This window comes from Littorina saxatilis, linkage group LG7 (genome assembly GCF_037325665.1).
Source record: "Littorina saxatilis isolate snail1 linkage group LG7, US_GU_Lsax_2.0, whole genome shotgun sequence".
In the NCBI taxonomy this organism is placed as follows: Eukaryota; Metazoa; Mollusca; class Gastropoda; order Littorinimorpha; family Littorinidae; genus Littorina; species Littorina saxatilis.
In genome coordinates this window covers 48,804,183-48,827,710 of record NC_090251.1, presented here as the reverse complement: position 1 = coordinate 48,827,710, position 23,528 = coordinate 48,804,183, and the positions used below count along the sequence as shown (strand labels likewise).

The 23,528-nt window shown below is 39.5% G+C and overlaps 1 protein-coding gene across 2 annotated transcripts; it reads left to right on the top strand.

Annotated features, from left to right (window-relative positions):
- Positions 1 to 909: 909 nt before the first annotated feature.
- On the top strand, positions 910 to 21,469 carry LOC138971683 (sodium/potassium/calcium exchanger 1-like). 2 transcript variants are annotated; one of them, XR_011457338.1, is made up of 4 exons: positions 910 to 1,044; positions 4,595 to 4,677; positions 9,197 to 9,291; positions 10,903 to 13,002. XR_011457338.1 is itself a non-coding variant. In XM_070344458.1 (4 exons), the coding sequence occupies exon 4, from the start codon at positions 18,055 to 18,057 to the stop codon at positions 19,123 to 19,125; it is 1,071 nt and encodes a 356-aa protein (XP_070200559.1). In that variant the 5' UTR covers positions 910 to 1,044; positions 4,595 to 4,677; positions 9,197 to 9,291; positions 17,956 to 18,054; the 3' UTR covers positions 19,126 to 21,469. The 2 variants fall into 2 exon arrangements, 1 of the variants encoding a protein (XP_070200559.1); XM_070344458.1 differs by lacking the exon at positions 10,903 to 13,002 and adding an exon at positions 17,956 to 21,469.
- Positions 21,470 to 23,528: the final 2,059 nt, after the last annotated feature.

Below are 23,528 nucleotides of genomic sequence, written 5' to 3'. Positions count from 1 at the left end.
TGAACTCACCAACGGGGTCAAACTTAGTACCACAATGAGTCACAACGAGGGAGGTGAATGACTGGTACCATCTGCGAGTGATCGCGTGCCCTTAGGTGGGGAGGAGGGGGGTGTGGAGGGGCGGAGCTTCCATTGAGAGTAGTCAAAACTTGACTCCACCAATCACCATCTCACATGGTTCAGTCACGTTCACTATTTTCTAAAAACGGACAGAAACTGACTTTGCTCAAATTTTTCACCTGACGAGTTGCCCAGAGCGGTTCGCCACGGGTCGCTCGCAGTGCGAATGACAAAAAGCCGTTTCTTAGGGCAGTGCAGGAAAGCGCTCGCGAAGCACTCGGCGAGCGGCTTTGGTATATATATGCTCGCCCACCGCCCGCCGCGTTATCCAAGATGGCGGCGGTGTTTACACTGCGATGTCGTGTAGCGTGTTTCGATCTTCTCGGCGTGGTTTTCGACGTGACCCGAGGGATCCACCGCTTTTCAAGGTTCAGGGACTACCCCAGCTAAATTTCCCATCATAACTACATTCTCTCTGACGATTTCACTGACCGAATCGTCTACTAGTTTAAGAAGTACAACTTTTTTCATATCTCGCAGCAATCGTGCTTTCTTCGTCGCCATCGTGAAGCGATTTGCCTCGTTGTGAGCCCGTTGCATAGACCAATCCAGAGCGACTTTTCTCTGAGCGGGCTATTGTGATTCTGAGCAACGCATGGCTGGGCACCACAGACATCTCTTTCTTTGCACACACAGCCAGCGATAAGCCGAAAGCTGGCTGGCTCGCTGTCTATTCACTCCGTGGGCTGTTGATCAGAAACTGGGCGCCACTGTGTAAGAAGATAAAAGGGAGGTTAGGGGATGGAGAGGGTAATTAGACGGGCGGGGGGGGGGGGGGGGGTATATAATATTGGTTCCGTCGAGGGGGTATTTTACAGTGCTCCAAACAGACAGAAGTAAAACACAAAGAAGGCAAGACTCGGAAGGAAGAAGTTGTCAGCAGTTTTCAAGTCCGCTCCCGTCGCAAGTCTTCAACTTAAAAGGGTATGGCAACTTTATTTTACATTTTTCTCATTCGGGGGTGTGAAGGTTATGGAAAAATGTCAACAGCTGCATTTTTGACGATTTTTCTTAGGGGAATATGTGGCGTAAACATAAAAAATAAATAAGGTGGAAAATGTGTTGTTGTTTGTTTTTCCTTTGTTTATCAAAATGAATAGCCATTTGAAAGCAATTTTTATCACCGGCGAACTAACACGTTTCTTTCAATGTATCTGTGTGTGTCTGATTCTGTTTGTTTGTCTTGTTTCATTTTGTTGTCTCAGTCTCTCAGTGTTAACCTCTTGCTCAAAATCACAACGAAATTGCGCTGGTTTGGTGTGATACAAGACAAACCGTATTCCTCTAACATTCATTCATACATTTCAATTATAGATTTAATAATTGATAAAATAAGGCAAACAGTACAATCTGCATCCCCATGAAAAGACAAACAAGTCGCGTAAGGCGAAAATACAACATTTATTCAAGTAGCTGTCGAACTCACAGAATGAAACTGAACACAATGCAACGCAGCAAGACCGCATACTCGTAGCATCGTCAGTCCACCACTCATGCTCATGGCAAAGGCAGTGAAATTGACAAGAATAGCGGTTTAGTAGTTGCGCTGAGAAGGATAGCACGCTTTTCTGTACTTCTGTTTGTTTTAACTTTCTGAGCGTGTTTGTAATCCAAACATATCATATCTATATGTTTTTGGAATCAGGAACCGACAAGGAATAAGATGAACGTGTTTTTAAATTGATTTCGAAAATTTAATTTTGATAATAATTTTTATATTTTTAATTTTCAGAGCTTGTTTTTAATCCAAATATAACATAGAGGGACGGCTAGCTGGAATGCGGGAAGGTCTGGCATCACTTTTAGGCCGAAGTGAACCCTCTTTCCGTAGGGATACACTCTTTGCTGTCAGCTAAGTTTAACATTATAAATCGAGATAGACACATTAAAAGAATTTTGGTGTTTTTTTATCACGAATCGTAGTGTGAAACTTTTTGTAAAACTTTTTTTTATGAGTAGTGCAGGTATTGTTCGAGAAAAGGGCGTGTCTCTTATTTTCGGCGAACACTTTTTTTGTGATGGCTCTGCTTTAAATAAAAATCGAAACAAATACACAGCGGCCATAAATCCTCTTTGTTTAAATGAATTTCAACTTAAAAAAAGAAGATTGTTTTAGAGCGCAGATGAAAAAAAATTCAATACGTGAAGAATTTGAAGAAGAAGAAAAAACCCAGTTGGTTATACCTACATATTGTCTAAAAAAACCAAACAATTGTACAAGAATCAAAATGAATAGTCTGTTAAAAGTATCTTATCACCCGTAAACTCAATCAATCAATCAATATGAGGCTTATATCGCGCGTATTCCGTGGGTACAGTTCTAAGCGCAGGGATTTTTAAAAAAAAAATGTTATGCAATTTATATCGCGCACATATTCAAGGCGCAGGGATTTATTTATGCCGTGCGAGATGGAATTTTTTACACAATACATCACGCATTCACATCGGCCAGCAGATCGCAGCCATTTCGGCGCATATCCTACTTTTCACGGCCTATTATTCCAAGTCACACGGGTATTTGGTGGACATTTTTAGCTATGCCTATACAATTTTGCCAGGAAAGACCCTTTTGTCAATCGTGGGATCTTTAACGTGCACCCCCAATGTAGTGTACACGAAGGGGCCTCGGTTTTTCGTCTCATCCGAAAGACTAGCACTTGAACCCACCACCTAGGTTAGGAAAGGGGGGGGGAGAAAATAGCGGCCTCACCCAGGGTCGAACACGCAACCTCTCGATTCCGAGCGCAAGTGCGTTACCACTCGGCCACCCAGTCCCAAAACTTACACGTTTTGATTCATCACTTCGCTTAGTTTTTATTCAATAATTTGGCTAAGTCCTATCTAAATGTATATTTTGCGTTTGACCATATACCATTACTCTATAACATACATTTAAAAACTTTTAATATAAATACAGTGGTCTTTTGTTTACGTCACTCAGTCACTTTCTTTCGTCATTTACACTTGTTTGAATCTGACCAAATCTTCACGAAGGATGTTGAACTTTTTTTTGATTCAATCCCTCTTGTTGCCAATCCGATAGAAAACAGTAGGCTGATTTGATTTAGTCATGAACACAACACGCGATCAAAGCTACACAATTTATGAACTCAATTCAACACGTGCGGTTTTTATTGAGTGACATTTTTTTCTGAACTCGGTTACTTCGTGATACGCGTGAGCGTGGACATAAATAGGCCTATGACTTGAGCGATTACAAGAAACATATATTCTACGCAAAACAGAAAAAAGAACAAAGAAGAAAAGAACAAGATAATTAATTTTGAGTGTTAGTCACAAACTATACGTGATTTCTCTGAGAAAACTGGCTTTGATAAGCAGCGGGTTGGGTTTATTAACCGGCTTTTTTAATACATAAAATATAGTGATAAATCCGGACCGTCTGAAATCGGCTTTTATAAGCGGCTGGCTCTATTAACCGCGGTTTTATTAAGCGGCGTCCAATGTAGTTCTCTTCGTGATTGTTGCGGGGAAGACGACTTTTTTTAAGAGAAAAATAAAACAGAAAATATAAATGTTGGTCGTATCTTTCTTTCTTTATTTGGTGTTTAACGTCGTTTTCAACCACGAAGGTTATTTCGCGACGAGGGAAAGGCCGGGGGAGATGGGATAGGGGAAAGAGGGGAGATGGGATAGAGCCACTTGTTAAGTGTTTCTTGTTCACAAAAGCACCAATCAAAAAATTGCTCCAGGGGCCCGCAACGTAGTACAATACATGACCCCACTGGGAGAATGCAAGTTTCCAGTACAAAGGACCAAGCATTTCTTACACACTGCCTGACCAAAATCCTTACAAACACTGACCACATTCTATACAAGAACCACCTAACAAGGGTTAAAGGAGAAACAGAATCCGTCAGTCGCCTCATACGACATGCGGGGTGCAGAGAAATAAGGATGTGGAAAAGAAGACTTTTGGTAAGTGAAATAAAGATGATGGATCCAGTCAGGTAGAAATAAGACAACAAGAAAAGAATTGGAAAACTGCAGGGAATAGTAGGGAGAGTTTTCTTGGAAGGAAATATAGGTGAAAGGACTGGTAAGGCAGAAATAAGACAAAAGAAGAGAAGAAACAGAACCGTTAGTCGCCTCTTACGACATGCTGGGTAGCATCGGGTAAATTCTTTCTAGTCCCAACCAATATGGGACTCCCCCTAACCCGCGGGGGGTTGTTGGTCGTATGATGTTAAAAAAATCTGTTTTTCCTAGAAAAATATGCGTGCGTTTATGTATATAATATGTAAGAGGGATATATATATAGAGAGAGAGAAAGAGAAACGATTTGTCTTTCGCTAGTTAGGGGAAAAACAACACCATTGCCTTCGCATTAAACTTATATTTAATTTGTTTTTATGAAAAGACTTTGTAAGATATCACATTCTTCACATTTCTACGATTAAAATTAGCTCTTAACGCGCAGTTTCTTACAACATTTTTTATATTTTACACGCAGAAAAGGATCTTTCGACCCAAAAAAAGAAAGAAACCCGAGACAACAACTCCTCCAGCCAGCCAGCCAAATATTCAAAATAAAAGGTAAGGCAGCGTTGAAGAATAATATGTGTGTGGTTGCCCCCTTTCCTTTATATACCCTGTGATTTGTGTGTGTGTATGCGCATGCATGCGCACACGTCAGTGTAGTAGAGAGTGTGTTTGTGTGTGTGTGTGTGTGTGTGTGTAAGAGAGAGAGAGAGAGAGAGAGAGAGAGAGAGAGAGAGAGAGAGAGAGAGAGAGAGAGAGAGAGAGAGAAAGAGAGAAAGGATTTGTCTTTTGCTAGTGGGGGGAAAAACAACACCATTGCCTTCGCGTTAAACTTATATATATATTTTTTTTTTCAAAGACTTTGTAAAATATCACATTCTTCACATTTCTACGATTAAAATTAGCTCTCAACGCACAGTTTCTTATAACATTTTTTTATATGTTACACGCAGAAACGGAACTTTCGACCCCCACCAAAAAAAATTAAAAAGGTGAAAAATGTGTATAACTGTTGTTGGTTGTTTTTTTCTTAGAAAAAATCGTTTATCAAAATGAATAGCCCTGTTGAAAGTAATTTTTATCACCAGCGATCAGACACGTTCACCACTTCGCTTAGATTTTATTCAATAATTTGTACAACCCAAATGCATAGTTAATTTTTGATAATATACCATACGTTGAAGAATTTTAACACAAATAAGTCCTCTTCGTGAATGTTGTGACGAAACGACTTTTTAAAGAGAAAAAAAACAGAAAAAGTTGACTGTATAATGTTATAAAAAAAAATCAATAAAAGGTGAAAATGTGCATCTGGTTTTTGTTTTGTTTTTTGTTTTTGTTTTTTGTTTTTAGTGTTAAAAACTGACCTATGATTAAAGAGCAGATATCACCCTCGAGGTGCACCGCAATTTTGAAGAATTCGTAGCCTTTTCTTATTGAGTATTTATTCTGCAAAATAATATATGCAGGATCATTAAGACTTGAAAAAATAGAGTCCGCTCTGTTGAAAATACGATTTATTGGTGGTTACTTTTACCGTCCCAAATAACTTATGTGGAGGGATTCGATTAGACATCAAAACAGAGTCTCTTCTCATGTTGAACTCTTGTTTTTTCGTTCTACCTCGGACCAACCTGTAAAGATTATAATAGAATAATAAGTACTACGAACTACAATGATATATTTGAGCATGCAAAGTACTACCAACATTACCCAAAACAAGTTTCAAGTTTTCTCCCTAAAAAGAGAATACAATCAATCAAAAAATTACAATAGATCAAAGAATCATGGTAAATCAACAAATAAACCTTGACTACGTGAACAACAAACTAAAAATAGGTAACCGCATGGATTACACATACACAATGTCAAACATAGAAAACAGACACAATATTGTAAATGTGAGAGTAATTAAAAGGAGAAAACATAACAAAGAATGACGTACAAATAGCATTATTGCAAACATGTCAACAAACACCAAGAAAACAACTTCGTTTGCAGTTATCTTCTTGAAATCAAAAGCAAGATTATTCCACACACCTCAGGACAATTTCCTCTCGGTCACGGTCGACATCTCCTGTGTGAACAGCTCGCTTAGGCTACACCATGATTTGACTGCAAACAAATACCTTGTCTACTCAGTGAACTCATTCCACAAATATACAAGCACGATGTCTAATCAGAGGGGAAAAGGGTATTTATTATCATCATCGCCTGTGTGTATACCTAAACATTTTAATCAGTTCCGCTGTCACGATCTGAAACCTCTGCTGAACAATCCTTCTCGTTGCGGTCAATGCGCATGCGCCAATCTTGGTCGTTACTTCCCCCTCGATATCTGTTACTTCCGCTTGGACAGTTCATCTCAAAATGGCGTTGTGTTTGTTTGTGTGTGTGTGTGTGTGTGTGTGTGTGTGTGTGTGTGTGTGTGTGTGTGTGTGTGTGTGTGTGTGTGTGTGTGCGTGTTTATGTGTGTGTGTGTGTGTGTGTGCACGGTGTGGGTGTGTTGTGTGTGTGTGTGTTGAACTATTACGCTCTGCGAGTTAAAACATTGCTCTCTGTGAGTTGAAACATTGCTCTCTGTGTGTTGAAACATTGCTCTCTGTGTGTTGAAACATTGCTCTCTGTGTGTTGAAACATTGCTCTCTCTGTGTTGAAACATTGCTCTCTGTGTGTGTTGAACCATTGCTCTCTGTGTGTTGAAACATTGCTCTCTGTGTGTTGAAACATTGCTCTCTGTGTGTTGAAACATTGCTGTGTGTGTTGAAAAATTGCTGTGTGTGTTGAAACATTGCTCTCTGTGTGTTGAACCATTGCTCTCTGTGTGTTGAACCATTGCTCTCTGTGTGTTGAAACATTGCTCTCTCTGTGTTGAAACATTGCTCTCTCTGAGTTGAACCATTTCTCTCTGTGTGTTGAATCATTACTCTCTGTGTGTTGAACCATTGCTCTCTGTGTGTTGAACCTTTGCTCTCTCTGTGTTGAACCATTACTCTCTGTGTGTTGAAACATTACGCTCTGTGAGTTGAACCTTTGCTCTCTCTGTGTTGAACCATTACTCTCTGTTTGTTGAACCTTTGCTCTCTCTGTGTTGAACCATTACTCTCTGTGTGTTGAACCTTTGCTCTCTCTCCGTGTTGAACCATTACTATCTGTGTGTTGAAACATTACTCTCTGTAAGTTGAACCTTTGCTCTCTCTGTGTTGAACCATTACTCTCTGTGTGTTGAACCTTTGCTCTCTCTCCGTGTTGAACCATTACTCTCTGTGTGTTGAACCATTGCTCTCTCTGAGTTGAACCTTTGCTCTCTCTGAGTTGAACCATTATTTTCGGCGAACACTGTTTTAAATAAAAATCGAAACAAATACACAGCGGCCATAAATCCTCTTTGTTTGAATGAATTTCAACTTAAAAAAAGAAGATTGTTTTAGAGCGCAGATGAAAAATAATTCAATACGTGAAAACTTTGAAAAAAAAAACCAGTTGGTTATACCTACATATTGTCTAAAAAAAACTAAAAAAACCAATTGTACAACATTCAAAATGGATAGTCCGTTAAAAGTATCTTATCACCCGTAAACTAACACGTTTTGATTCATCACTTCGCTTAGTTTTTATTCAATAATTTGTGCTAAGTCCTATCTTCATGTATATTATGCGTTTGACCATATACCATTACTCTATAACATACATTTAAAAACTTTTAATAACTTAACTTAACAAGATATATTAATGTCCTACAGGCATAAATTGTTTGGGACTGGGGTAATATGATATTTTAAAAAAAAAAATTAAAAAGGGAGGAAAAGAAAAGGGCAAGATCAAGCAAGCCCGACCGGGAGGGTCAATAAGAGATATATGTTAAGATCCTTGTAGGAGGAGTATTAATAATATTTTCTTTATATACGTTGACTTCCATTAAAAACATGGACTTTAATTCAATTATAGTTTCGTTAAAAAAAAAGATAAAACTCAGGACCACCTGTTAAAAGGTTTAAAAGTGACATCATTGTAAGAAAAAATACAAAGAACATGCGCAAACACGTAATACTGATCTTCTATATAGGGTAGTAAAATTGAGAGAAAACAGCTATCCTCTCGTTTATATGTAATCATGTTTTAATGTGTATTGTATTATCCGAAATACAAATACAGTGGTCTTTTGTTTACGTCACTCAGTCACTTTCTTTCGTCATTTACACTTGTTTGAATCCGACCAAATCTTCACGAAGGATGTTGAACTTTTTTTTGATTCAATCCCTCTTGTTGCCAATCCGATAGAAAACAGTAAACTGATTTGATTTAGTCATGAACACAACACGCGATCAGAGCTACACAATAAATTTATGAACTCAACACGTGCGGTTTTTATTGAGTGACATTCTTTTCTGAACTCGGTTACTTCGTGATACGCGTGAGCGTGGACATAAATAGACCTATGACTTGAGCGATTACAAGAAACATATATTCTACGCAAAACAGAAAAAAAGAACAGAGAAGAAAAGAACAAGACAATTTGAGTTTTAGTCACAAACTACGTGATTTCTCTGAGAAAACTGGCTTTAATAAGTGGCAGGTTGAGTTTATTAACCGGCTTTTTCTAATACATAAAATATAGTGATTAATCCGGACCGTCTGAAATCGGCTTTTATAAGCGGCTGGCTCTATTAACCGCGGTTTTATTAAGCGGCGTCCAATGTAGTTCTCTTCGTGAATGTTGCGGGGAAAACGACTTTTTTTAAGAGAAAAATAAAACAGAAAATATAAATGTTGGTCGTATGATGTTAAAAAAGTTAATAAATGGTGAAAATGTGTATCTGTTTTTCCTAGAAAAATATGCGTGCGTTTATGTATATATGTATGTGAGAGGGATATATATATAGAGAGAGAGAAAGAGAAACGATTTGTCTTTCGCTAGTGGGGAAAAACACCAACATTGCCTTCGCATTAAACTTATAAATATAAGTTTTTATGAAAAGACTTTGTAAGATATCACATTCTTCACATTTCTACGGTTAAAATTACCTCTCAACGCGCAGTTTCTTACAACATTTTTTTTATATTTTACACGCAGAAAAGGAAACCCGACACCGAGCCTGCAAAAGTCAACTTCTCCAGCCAGCCAGCCAGCCAGCCAGCCAGTCAAATCCACAAACCATCAAAAGAAAGGTAAGGCGATGTTCTTTCTTTCTTTATTTGGTGTTTAACGTCGTTTTCAACCATTCAAGGTTATATCGCGACGGAAGGCGATGTTGAATAATATGTGTGTGGTTGATGTAAAGGAAACACATTTGTAGCCCCGGTCCCACTATTACAAATATTTTGATTAACTACAACGACTAAAAACAAACGCTACATTATATTTATGATTTTTTCAATAATCTTGGAGAGAAGAATTTAAAATAGGTAGTTATTATTTAATTAGTAATCAGGTCTCTGTTTTAATTTAGGGGATAAATAGGCCGTTTAAATAAGGGTGCCCTATAAAAAATCCACCAGAAAAAAACCCACAAAAACAACAACAAAAAACATAAAAACGTACATTTGAGGTGGGAAAAATATTGTTTGGTGATTCATGCAACACTCCCAAGTACTGACGGGAGATGTCGTGAAATCGGGCATTTGCGACATTCTTCAATGATCCATTTTTACTACAAGTATAGGTAAGGTCTTTCCTGGCAAAATTGTAAAGGCATAGATAAAAAAAAAATGTCCACCAAATACCCGTGTGACTTTGAATAATAGGCCGTGAAAGGTAAATATGCGCCGAATGGCAGCAATCTGCTGGCCGTATAAAATTCCATCTCACACGGCAGAAATTAGGCGCATTGAGTCGCCCCTGTGATGAGATATGTGCGCGGTATAAATTTTCGTAAATAAAATAAATAAAAATAAAAAGAAAGTAAAGAAAAAGAGTCTATATAGTCGTTCTTTAAAAAAATAAAATGAAAGCAGATCTTGTGTGATTTCACTGTATTACGCATTGGTGATATTCTAGGACAATGGCTTTTTAGTGTAGCATATTTTCTGACTTCTAAAAGATCACATAAAACATATCTGGGGTTCCCGCCTTTGTTATAAAACGCGTGTGTGCACCCTATACCTTTTAATACAAATCATCACAACAAATCCATTTTTTTAGATTAAAAAAAAAAACCCACTAAAAACAGACTTTTGGCTTCTGAAAACCCCAGAGGTAAATCTTAAAAGGTAAAAAAACTATTTTGGGTTGGTCCGTGCTACTACGGGAGCGGTATCGTTTCAGATGCCTCCTCCCCCACCCGTTTGTTTGTTTGTTGCTCCCACTTACTTTTCTTTCTTTTTTTTTCTTTTTTTTTTGAGGGAGGGGGGGGGGTCTCATGGAGAGTATATCCGCTATGCTTTCGCATGCTTGTGTGTGGGTGTGTGTGTGTTTGTGTGTATGTGTGAAATATAGAGAGGGAGATATATAAAAGGCACTCGAGGTTGTTCAATACTTCAGACAATTCAGTAAAATCTTTTTTGGGGCGTGATATTGTAGTCATAGAAGAGTTGTCCCTGCAGCCGTTCACAGCTTTGAGATTGTTATTGTTTCTTCACATTATGTAATCAGTGTATAGTCGCCCCGTTTTCCAACGGATAAAACTTCTATGACTAGAAAAAAAGAAAAACCAGATTTCAATAAGGTTTATTGTAGTATTGAAAGAAAATCGTGTACCTTTTGAGACTGTCTGTATAAATAATATGTATGGACGATGTGTGCTATACTTTTAGTATAATCGGCTAAATATACTGTTTCAGAAAAGGATTCGCACCAACAGGAGCGAAATAGCGTAAGGACAACAACACCCGATTATTTTAGGAAGGAGTCGAGTTATAAAAAACAAACAACAAAAAAACACCACGATGCCCATCATTCTTAGAAATTACAGGTACACAAAGTCAGAGGTCGATGGCAGGACAGTTATAACAAACATTCACAGGGACACGGCCGGTGACAATCAGCAATATGACCCCGATTCAACGCAGAACCATCTGAGTATGTGCCGGATCTCTGATTCGGAGTACGTAGTTTTCCCGTTAAAACAGTTAACCAGACTACTGGGACATTTCAACCTCCGGTTTAAATCCGAGCTGCTGGGGAAACGTGATGATGAGCGTTTCGTTTCGCTAAAGAGTGAAAACCATCGCCGCTTCCTCCTTAAACGCTGTTTACGAAACAAATCTAAAGATTACACGCCGACCTTTTCAGACGCAGCGCAAAGAAAATACATATTTATGCTGACAGGGTGTACAAAATGTCGATCTTTTCAACAACAGCGGTAACCGGCACACCGGTCAAGACAGCCCACGCCATCCCCAGCAGCATAGTGCAGCAGCAACAGCAACAACACGAACAAAATGAGACAAAGGAGAGGGAAGAAGAAGTGGTGGTTGATTGGCCGTTTGGGAGTAAGAAATGCCTGCGCTTTGAATATGTGCGCGATATAAATTGCATAAAATAAAAATTAAAAAAATAAATAAATCCCTGCGCTTAGAACTGTACCCACGGAATACGCGCGATATAAGCCTCATATTGATTGATTGATTGAGTTTACCCGTACCACTATTCCTCCGAGTGACAAAAAGCAGGAGGAGGAGGAGCAAGGAGGAGGAGGAGAAGAAGACGACGACGAGATCGAGATTGATTGTGAAGATGATGGGGAAGAGGAAGAAGAGAAGAACGACCAAATGAAAGAGGAGGGGGAATAAAACGTCACCACCACCACCTAGCTATTGATGTGTACATTGTTGTTAAACAGTTGTTTGTTGTATGTTTATCAGGGTTTGCCAGTGTGTGATAGGGTTCGTGTCCGTCTGTAGATGTTAGTTTCTTTGTTAGTCCTGTGTTGACAACTCTTCGACAAGCGCTCACAACTGTACCCACGGAATACGCGCTATATAAGCTTCCTATTGATTGATTGATTGATTGATTGAGGTGTCGTCGTTTCCGTACGGGGAAAATTGAGATATTGATGAACGCCACTGCCGCTGTCACGATTTGTTAACCTAAAACTCTGAATTAATATGAATATTTGTTTAGTTCTTTCGGAAAATGTACGTAATACGACACGCTTATTATACACATTCGCAAAAAGCAAGACAGATTTAGGTCAGCCTATTGGTAATAACTTCTGAAATTTCAAAAGCAAATCATTGAGAACTTGAACAGATATGGCTCTTTGGGTGGAAGACCCCCTCAAAAATGGCCGCAGAACGTGCCTTGTTTGGCCTCTGAAACGGTTGACACCTACCGCCTTTGACAAAAGGCTACATAAAGACTAAAGCAGTTAGGTGCATAAAACAAAATGTTCTGAACTGGAAATTGAATGGCCTTGCCACTGAATGTTAGAAGTGTTTGTTTTGTGCATATTCTGATTTTTTGCAGATTTTAAAAAACGGGGCTATGGTTTTTGTCAGGTCGATTTTAGGAGTGACCTTGTTTGACAGGCTGTCACGGGATGCCTATATAAAGTACCATAAATCGGACAAATGATCGAGAGGTCGCTGGTTCGAATCTGGGCCGGGACGGACACGGGTCAACTTTATGTGCAGACCCAGAGACGGTATCCATCTCCCACCCCCGTGTCACCACAATGGCACGTTAAAGATCTTGGTCATTCTACCATAAGTGCAGATGGCTGATACCACCTAAACACGCAAACATCAAAAAGCCGTGAGGGCGTAAAACTCGAATCGTATAAACCAATTCATGTCCAATATAGGCAATTAAGACCTGACGGACAATAAGCCCATTAAAATATACAAATGATATTTACAGCTGCCATAATTACCTTTTCGAGCATATAAAGTTCAACTAAAATGAATTGCGTTTTAATGCTTTTCTTAGCGTGCGAAAAATGTTGCATAATTTTTTTGCCAAGTGTATCTCCTTTTCTTTCTGTGTGTGTGTGTGTGTGTGTGTGTGTGTGTGTGTGTGTGTGTGTGTGTGTGTGTGTGTGTGTGTGTGTGTGTGTGTGTGTGTGTGTGTGTGTGTGTGTGTGTGTGTGTGTGTGCAGCGCGTGGGGTTGCAGGTCGCTGAACATACGCGTAATGAAAAATACACATAATAAACATACATACACACACACCATACAAAGGGAAGCAAAACAAGTCGCGTAAGGCGAAAATACAATATTTAGTCAAGTAGCTGTCGAACTCACAGAATGAAAGTGAACGCAATGCCATTTTTCAGCAAGACCGTATACTCGTAGCATCGTCAGTCCACCGCTCATGGCAAAGGCAGTGAAATTGACAAGAAGAGCGGGGTAGTAGTTCCGCTAAGAAGGATAGCACGCTTTACTGTACCTCTCTTTGTTTTAACTTTCTGAGCGTGTTTTTAATCCAAACATATCATATCTATATGTTTTTGGAATAAGGAACCGACAAGGAATAAGATGAAAGTGTTTTTAAATTGATTTGGACAATTTAATTTTGATAATAATTTTTATATATTTAATTTTCAGAGCTTGTTTTTAATCCAAATATAACATATTTATATGTTTTTGGAATCAGCAAATGATGGAGAATAAGATAAACGTAAATTTGAATCGTTTTATAAAAAACATATTTATTTTACAATTTTCAGATTTTTAATGACCAAAGTCATTAATTAATTTTTAAGTCACCAAGCTGAAATGCAATACCGAAGTCCGGGCTTCGTCGAATATTACCCGACCAAAATTTCAACCAATTTGGTTGAAAAATGAGGGCGTGACAGTGCCGCCTCAACTTTCACGAAAAGCCGGATATGACGTCATCAAAGACATTTATCAAAAAAATGAAAAAAAATTCGGGGATTTCATACCCAGGAACTCTCATGTCAAATTTCATAAAGATCGGTTCAGTAGTTTAGTCTGAATCGCTCTACACACACACACACACACGCACGCACATACACCACGACCCTCGTTTCGATTCCCCCTCGATGTTAAAATATTTAGTCAAAACTTGACTAAATATAAAAACAACTTTTTAATGACAACATGTGCAAACTTGGTTTTATAAAAAAAAAAGTTTTTTCTACAATTTTCAGATTTTTAATGACCAAAGTCATAAATTAATTTTTAAGCCACCAAGATAAAATGCAATACCGAAGTCCGGGCTTTGTCGAAGATTTCTTGACCAAAATGTCAACCAATTTGGTTGAAAAAAGAGAGCGTGACAGTGCCGCCTCAACTTTCACGAAAAGCCGGATATGACGTCATCAAAGACATTTATCAAAAAATGAAAAAAATGTATGGGGATATCAAACCCAGGAACTCTCATGTCAAATTTCATAAAGATCGGTCCAGTAGTTTAGTCTGAATCGCTCTACACACACACACACACACACACACACACACACACACACACACACACACACACACACACACGCACGCACGCACATACACCACGACCCTCGTCTCGATTCCCCTCTCTACGTTAAAACATTTAGTCAAAACTTGACTAAATGTAAAAACCAGTTTACAGAAAACGGAGAAACGAAAGAAGACTGCGGTAGATAAAAACAGAAAGACAAGTTATAATCATAACTGATTGTTTGAATAGGAGCCGGAATTGAAATCAAAATGTTGTTAAAAAAAAGAAGTAACAAAGCATTAAAACTTGGCGATGTAAAGAATAAAACACCCCTATGTTTATCCTTGCATGCGTATCTAGTAATTAATAGTTGCTCTTGACGTATAATATAGTATACTGTTATAATAACCGGCACGGTTGGCCTAGTGGTAAGGCGTCCGCCCCGTGATCGGGAGGTCGTAGGTTCGAACCCCGGCCGGGTCATACCTAAGACTTTAAAATTGGCAATCTAGTGGCTGCTCCGCCTGGCGTCTGGCATTATGGGGTTAGTGCTAGGACTGGTTGGTCCGGTGTCAGAATAATGTGACTGGGTGAGACATGAAGCCTGTGCTGCGACTTCTGTCTTGTGTGTGGCGCACGTTATAAGTCAAAGCAGAACCGCTCTGATATGGCCCTCCGTGGTCGGCTGGGCGTTAAGCAAACAAACAAGCAAACAAAATACTGTTATAATGATCAAGAAAACATATAACATAATATATTCAGGCCTGCAGTAATTTTGATTGCTTACACATTGATTACGGGATTAAAACAAATATAGGAATAGTACAAGCTAATGCAGAGAGTGTCACTATTTCTGCAATAAGTGTGTGAAAATGTTTGCCAACGAAAGCAAAATAACTGAGCAGTTTATAATTATTTCTTTCAGACAGAGCTCATTCCTTTCAACCGATCATTGTTTTCAATTATAACTTCAAAATTGTGATCGAAATTCGGCTTTTCGTTTCGTTCATGCTGCCGCTGATTTCGTGTGTGTATCTGTATGTACCGCATTTACTGAAAAGTTGCTGAGCTGTTTGATTTCTCTTTTACACCCAGTGTGTAAGGAAAATATTAAATACATTGACCTTTTTCCCGACAAACAGATAACTACAGCCTTTACTTGTATGTAGTTGGTGTTTTCCCTTTTTATATTCCTTTTAAAATTCATAAACATTTTCATACCCTTCTCGGAACGGCTTTCGCAATTCATGTCCACCCACAGGCGCCGGACTATTTTGAATAACAGCGACTGCTCAAAGACCAACAGCAGACAATTGTAATGATGAACTCGAACTGCCTGAATCTGTGTTGCCTTTCTCATTGCAACGTTCGGCTGCATGATCACATTCTTGTATTTGTCATGTACACTTTTACAACCCCGGATACAAAAACAAAACCAGAAAATGACGCCACAGTTTCAACCAAAAAAACATGGCTTTAAATTAAAGTAGCAGCATTAACACTAAATGTTTGTTATAATGCAGTAAACCTATTACATATCTGATTATTCTTGTTCACCTATTTCGTCTCCTCTCAGCCGTCCCTCCACTGACCGAGTAAAACTTTCTCACTGGCACCTCGGAAGCATTGGCAAGCAAGACAAAAGCTAACTAATGTGCAGCTTCTAATGGTTATCATTCTCGTAAAAAAAAATTCCGTTTTTTGTCTTTTCATGGGGATGCAGATTGTACTGTTCGCCTAAATTTTTTATAAATTATTAAGTCTATAATTGAAATGTATAAATGAATGTTAAAGGAATACGGTTTGTCTTGTATCACACCAAACCAGCGCAATTTCGTTGTGGTTTTGAGCAAGAGGTGAGAGACTGAGAGACTGAGACAACAAAAGGAAACAAGACAAACAAACAGAATTAGACACACACAGATACATTGAAAGAGAGAGAGAGAGAGAGAGAGAGAGAGAGAGAGAGAGAGAGAGAGAGAGAGTTTGTAAGTATAGGTAAGGTCTTTCCTGGCAAAATTGAATAGGCATAGATAAAAATGTCCACCAAATACCCGTGTGACTTTGAATAATAGGCCGTGAAAGGTAAATATGCGCCGAATGGCAGCAATCTGCTGGCCGTATAAAATTCCATCTCACACGGCAGAAATTAGTCGCATTGAGTCGCCCCTGTGGTGAGATATGTGCGCGGTATAAATCTTCGTAAATAAAAAAAACTTTAAAAAAATAAAGTAAAGAATGTCACACAACTTTTAATCATCTTTTTCAAAGAGTCTATATAGTCGTCCTTTAAAAAAAATGAAAGCAGATCTTGTGTGATTTCACTGTGTTACGCATTAGGCCAAAAAAAAAATAGGTGTGGTTACGGTAACATAGCCAAAAAAAATAGGGTAGGTAGGTAGGCAATCACTTTTTTTTTTTTTTAACTTTTTTTTCTAATGTGTACAAATTAAACCTACTTGACAGGGAAATAAGTGTGCGACTCGGGCGCTTTCGCTTTCATTGCTTTTTTTGCACTGAGTTTTTTTTTTGATTTTTTTTTTGTTGACAAATGTAATAAAAAGTTATAGGATCGGCCCCTAAAAATAGGGTAGGTCGGGTTACCGTAACCACACCTATTTTTTTTTTTAGGCCTTAGTGATATTCTAGGACAATGGCTTTTTAGTGTAGCATATTTTCTGACTTCCAAAAGATCCCATAAAACATATCTGGGGTTCCCGCCTTTGTTATAAAACGCGTGTGTGCACCCTATACCATTTAAAAAAAATCATCACAAGAAATCTATTTTTTTAGATTTAAAAAAAAACCCACTAAAAACAGACTTTTGGATTCTGAAAACCCCAGAGGTCAATCTCAAAAGGTAAAAAACCATTTTGGGTTGGTCCGTGCAACTACGGGTGCGGTATCGTTTCAGATGCCTCCTCCCCCACCCTTTTTTTGTTTGTTGTTCCCACTCACTTTTTTTTTTTTTTGGGGGGGGGGGGTCTCACACCCCCTCTGATAGAGAGTATATCCGCTATGCTTTCGCATGCTTGTGTGTGCGTGCTTGCGTGTGTGTGTGTGTGTGTGTGTGTGTGTGTGTGTGTGTGTGTGTGTGTGTGTGTGTGTGTGTGTGTGTGTGTGTGTATGTGTGAAATATAGAGAGGGAGATATATAAAAGGTACTCGAGGTTGTTCAATACTTCCGACAAATCAGTAAAATCTTTTTTTTTTGGCGTGATATTGTAGTCATAGAAGTTTTGTCCCTGCAGCCGTTCACAGCTTTGAGATTGTTATTGTTTCTTCACAGTATGTAATCAGCGTATAGTCGCCCCGTTTTCCAACGGATAAAACTTCTATGACTACAATATAACGCCCCCTCCCCCCCCCCCAAAAAAAAAATAAAAAGATTTCAATAAGGTTTTCTGTAGTATTGAAAGAAAATCGTGTACCTTTTGAGACTGTCTGTATAAATAATATGTATGGACGATGTGTGCTAAACGTATAGTATAATCGGCTAAATATACTGTTTCAGAAAAGGATTCGCACCAACAGGAGGGAAATAGCGTAAGGACAACAACACCCGATTATTTTAGGAAGGAGTCGAGTTATAAAAAACAAAAAACCCACCACGATGCCCATCATTCTTAGAAATTACAGGTACACAAAGTCAGAGGTCGATGGCAGGACAGTTATAACAAACATTCACAGGGACACGGCCGGTGACAATCAGCAATATGACCCCGATTCAACGCAGAACCATCTGAGTATGTGCCGGATCTCTGATTCGGAGTACATAGTTTTACCGTTACAACAGTTAACCAGACTACTGGGACATTTCAAACCTCAGTTTGAACCCGAGCTGCTGGGGAAACGTTATGATAAGCGTTTCGTTTCGCTAAAGAGTCAAAACCATTGCGACTTCCTTGTTAGACGCTGTTTACGAAAAAAATCCAAAAAAGACACGCCGACCTTTTCGGACGCAGCGAAAAGAAAATTCACACGTATGCTGATGGGGCGTCGGAGATCTCGCTCTTTTCAACAACAGCAACCGGAACACCGGTCAAGACAGCCCACCCCATCACCACCACACCCCCGAGCAGCAGCACCCATCATCTTGCCCGACGCTGATGTCATCCCGGCGCCCCAGCAAGATAACTTTCCCAAAACACCCACCCCAGCAGCAGCACCCATCATCTTGCCCGACGCTGATGTCATCCCGGCGCCCCAGCAAGATAACTTTTTCAAAACACCCACCCCAGTAGCAGCACGCATCGTCTTGCAGCAACAAGAGGAGACAGATTGGCCGTTCTGGCGTGCGTTTACCTGTATTATTACTCTGCCGAAGGACAAGAAGCAGGAGGAGGAGGAAGGAGGAGGGGGAGGAGAAGAAGAATATAAGATCGAGATTGATTGTGCAGATGATGCGAATAACAGGGAGGAGGTGGAGAAGAACGATCAAATGAAGCAGGAGGAGGAGGAGCAAGGAGGAGGAGAAGAAGAAGACGACGACGAGATCGAGATTGATTGTGAAGATGATGCGAATAACAGGGAGGAGGTGGAGAAGAACGATCAAATGAAGCAGGAGGAGGAGGAGCAAGGAGGAGGAGAAGAAGAAGACGACGACGAGATCGAGATTGATTGTGAAGATGATGGGGAAGAGGAAGAAGAGAAGGACGACCAAATGAAAGAGGAGGGGGAATAAAACGTCACCACCACCACCTAGCTATTGACGTTCGACAGCTACTTGACTAAATGTTGTATTTTCGCCTTACGCGACTTGTTACATTTAGTCAAGTTTTGACTAAAGGTTTTAACGTAGAGGGGGGAATCGAGACGAGGGTCGTGGTGTATGTGTGTGTGTGTGTGTCTGTGCGTGTCTGTGCGTGTGTGTGTGTGTGTAGAGCGATTCAACTACTGGACCGATCTTTATGAAATTTTACATGAGAGTTCCTGGGTATGATATCCCCAGACGTTTTTTTCTGTTTTTTGATAAATGTCTTTGGTGACGTCATATCCGGCTTTTCGTGAAAGTTGAGGCGGCACTGTCACGCTCTCATTTTTCAACCAAATTGGTTGAAATTTTGGTCAAGTAATCTTCGACAAAGCCCGGACTTCGGTATTGCATTTCAGCTTGGTGGCTTAAAAATTAATTAATGACTTTGGTCATTAAAAATCGGAAAATTGTAAAAAAAAAAAAAAAAATTTATAAAACGATCCAAATTTACGTTCATCTTATTCTCCATCATTTTCTGATTCCAAAAACATATAAATATGTTATATTTGGATTAAAAACAAGCTCTAAAAATTAAAAATATAACAACTATGATCAAAATTAAATTTTTCAAATCAATTTCATCTTATTCCTTGTCGGTTCCTGATTCCAAAAACATATAGAATGATATGTTTGGATTAAAAACACGCTCAGAAAGTTAAAACGAAGAGAGGTACAGAAAAGCGTGCTATCCTTCTCAGGGCGACTACTACCCCGCTCTTCTTGTCAATTTCACTGCCTATGCCATGAGCGGTGGACTGACGATGCTACGAGTATATGGTCTTGCTGAAAAATTGCATTGCGTTCTGTGAGTTCGACAGCTACTTGACTAAATGTTGTATTTTCGCCTTATGCAACTTGTTTTTCTTCTTGAAAACAGTATAAATATTGTTTTAAGCGTAATAAGTTTAATTTGTATGTATGCTGGAGGTGTAAATGCACTAACATGCATATTTTGTTGCTTGTAAGATGTGTTCACTTACAAAACTTTGACAAGTTTGGTCTTTCGGTTGGCGGTGTAATGTGAATCTTTTCTTATGTACCGGTTCGACATGTAGGAAACGGCAGTATTTAACTGATTTCTTCCGCATTGAATGTTTTTTTGTGCAATCAGTATAGAAGATTGCAGAGAGTGTATTCTGATGATTTAAAATGTGTGTATTAATATTAAGCAGCCCTGATAGTACTGACTATGTCTCTTTCTACTAAACTGACTCAGTGTGTGACTAACTGTGTACATTTTCAGCCAGAAATTCATTTCTCTTCCTTGTCTTGCTTGCAAATTTTTTTTCTCCTGGCCGAGCGATAACATAAACACCCCTGCCAAGGGTTGTGTTCTGCGATGTTTTAGAGCTCGGAAAGGCAGCAGAGGGCTTGTCATCAGCTTTCTCTAAATGGATTGCTTGAGGGCTAATAAGGAAGGGATACTGCTATATCAGTGGTGGTTGTTGACATCTTGTATATATACAGCTTGCTGAATCCTAATGCATGGGCCAAAGAAGGAAACTTGGCTCCACTGATTTGATATGCCATGAATTAATATGAATATTTGTTTAGTTCTTTCGAAAAATGTACGTAATACGACACGCTAATTATACACATTCGCAAAAAGCAAGACAGATTTAGGTCAGACTATTGGTAATAACTTCTGAAATTTCAAAAGCAAATCTCGTCATTGATAACTTGAGCAGATAATTATGGCTCTTTGGGTGGAGGACCCCCTCAAAAATGGCCGCAAAACGTGCCTTGTTTGGCCTCTGAAACGGTTAACCCCTCCGCCTTTGACAAAGGGCTACATAAAGACTAAAGCTGTCAGATGCATAAAACAAAATGTTCTGAACTGGAAATTGAATGGCCTTGCCACTGGATGTTAGAAGTGTTTGTTTTGTGCATATTCTGATTTTTTGCACATTTTAAAATACGGGGCTATGGTTTTTGTCAGGTCGATTTTAGGGGTGACCTTGTTGGACAGGCTGTCACGGGATGCCTATATAAACTACCATGAATCGGACAAATGATATGTATAGCTGCCATAATTACCTTTTGAAGCATATAAAGTTCAACTAAAATGAATTGCGTTTTAATGCTTTTCTTAGCGTGCAAAAACGGTTGCAATAATATTTTGGCTAAGTTTATCTCCTTTTCTTTCTCTGTGTGTGTGTGTGTGTGTGTGTGTGTGTGTGTGTGTGTGTGTGTGTGTGTGTGTGTGTGTGTGTGTGTGTGTGTGTGTGTGTGTGTGTGTGTGTGTGTGTGTGTGTGTGTGTGTGGGTGTGTGTGTGCAGCGCGTGGGGTTGCAGGTCGCTGAACATACGCGCAATGAAAAATACACATCTATATATATATACGACTTGTGTCTGTCTGTCTGTCTGTCTGTCTGTGTTTGTGTGTCTGTCTGTGAGTTCGCGATGCACGGCCAAAGTTCTCGATGGATCTGCTTCAAATTTGGTGGGCATATTCAGGTAGACCCGGGACAGGACACAACCTGGTCGATATTTCAACACGTGCTCTCAGCGCGCAGCGCTGAACCGATTTTGGTTCCACCTCAGCTACCCGGGCCCCCCTACCGACACACCAAAGCCGCTACACTTATATGTTCACTATCCCCACACTGCCTGAGATCACATTTGGCCATGTTGAAAAGCCCAGAAGAACCCTCGCTATAGATTACAATGACATTTTGAGCCGATGAAGACACATTTTCTGACTAAGACATTACGGGGTTTCAGCGTGACTTTTTATGTCGAGAAGAAAATCTTGTATCAAAACAACGCCAAAGTTCTCGGTGGATCTTTTTCAAATTTGGACACCGTATTCAGCTACACCCCGGACACAATATCATCGATGAGATATTTCAACACGTGCTCTCATCGCGCAGCGCTGAACCGATTTTGGTTTTTGTGTTCATTTCACCATTATAAGTAACTCTTCCTTATCTTCTCCAGTGTTTTGCGTTTATCTCCCTTCCTTCGTGTGGCTTCAATCAATATTCCCGTTTGTAAGTTACTATTTTTAGAATGTCACTGCGCTGTCCACAACGCTTCCCTTGCACCCGTAAGTTGTTCTTACTGTCAAAGTGAAAAGGTCGAATCAATTTATAGCCACGCGAAAAATACACTCTCACTTATCTCTATATATTTATAGATATAGATATACATATATATATACGGCTTCTCTGTGTGTGTGTGTTTGTGTGTGTGTGTGGGCAAAAACCTGTGTATTGTAGAGTTCTGTTTGTGATGTGGTCTAGCGGCTTTTGTCTGTCTGTATGTATGAAAGCGGACAAACACTCAAGTCCTTAATGGCTCAAAACCGTAGGACTTTTAATATTAATTTTAACTGTCTGTATGTTCTGGCATTTGAGAAGCCACAGCAGATAATATAGGGCTAAGAAATAAGCTCTAAAATTCTCAAACCCGTTTGACAGGACTTCGCCTTCAAAGGTGATTGTGGTGAACCGCCACGCTGTCTGTCTCTGTCTCGCGATTCACCCCGGCGAATTCACCATTCCCAGTAACTGACTCTTCCTTATCTTCTCCAGTGTTTTGCGCCTTCGTGTGGCTTCAATCCATATTCCCGTTTCTAAGTTACTATTTTTAGAATGTCACTGCGCTGTCCAGAACGCTTCCCGGCCTTGCACCCGTAAGTTGTTCTTACTGTCAAAGTGAAAAGGTCGAATCAGTTTATACGGCCACGCGAAAAATACACTGTCACCTATCTCTATATATTTATAGATATAGATGTTATAGCCCAAGTGGGAAATTCTTTGTTCTATGGTCCTCTTATATGTTCACTATCCCCACACTGCCTGAGATCACATTTGGCCATGTTGAAAAGCCCAGAAGAACCCTCGCTATAGATTACAATGACATTTTGAGCCGATGAAGACACATTTTCTGACTAAGACATTACGGGGTTTCAGCGTGACTTTTTATGTCGAGAAGAAAATCTTGTATCAAAACAAAGTTTTTCAAAATTTGGGTCCGAATCGGAGTAACAGCAAACAATAACACACACACACAATAACACACACACACACGAACACACACACACACACGAACACACACCTTTTAACTCAGAAATAGAATGAGACGAGGTCAAAGACCTCCGCTCTTTCCTCTCACAGAACCAATGGGGCAGGGAGAAACAGGCTTGTTGAGAAAAAACGGCAAATTCTACGAGAGACGGCTGTGTTTGGGGGAGGAGGGAAAGGAACACGGACTGAGAGAGAGAGAGAGAGAGAGAGAGAGAGAGAGAGAGAGAGAGAGAGAGAGAGAGAGAGAGAGAGAGAGAATATGAACATAGAGAGAGAATTTGCTAGCAGCAGCAGCAGAAGA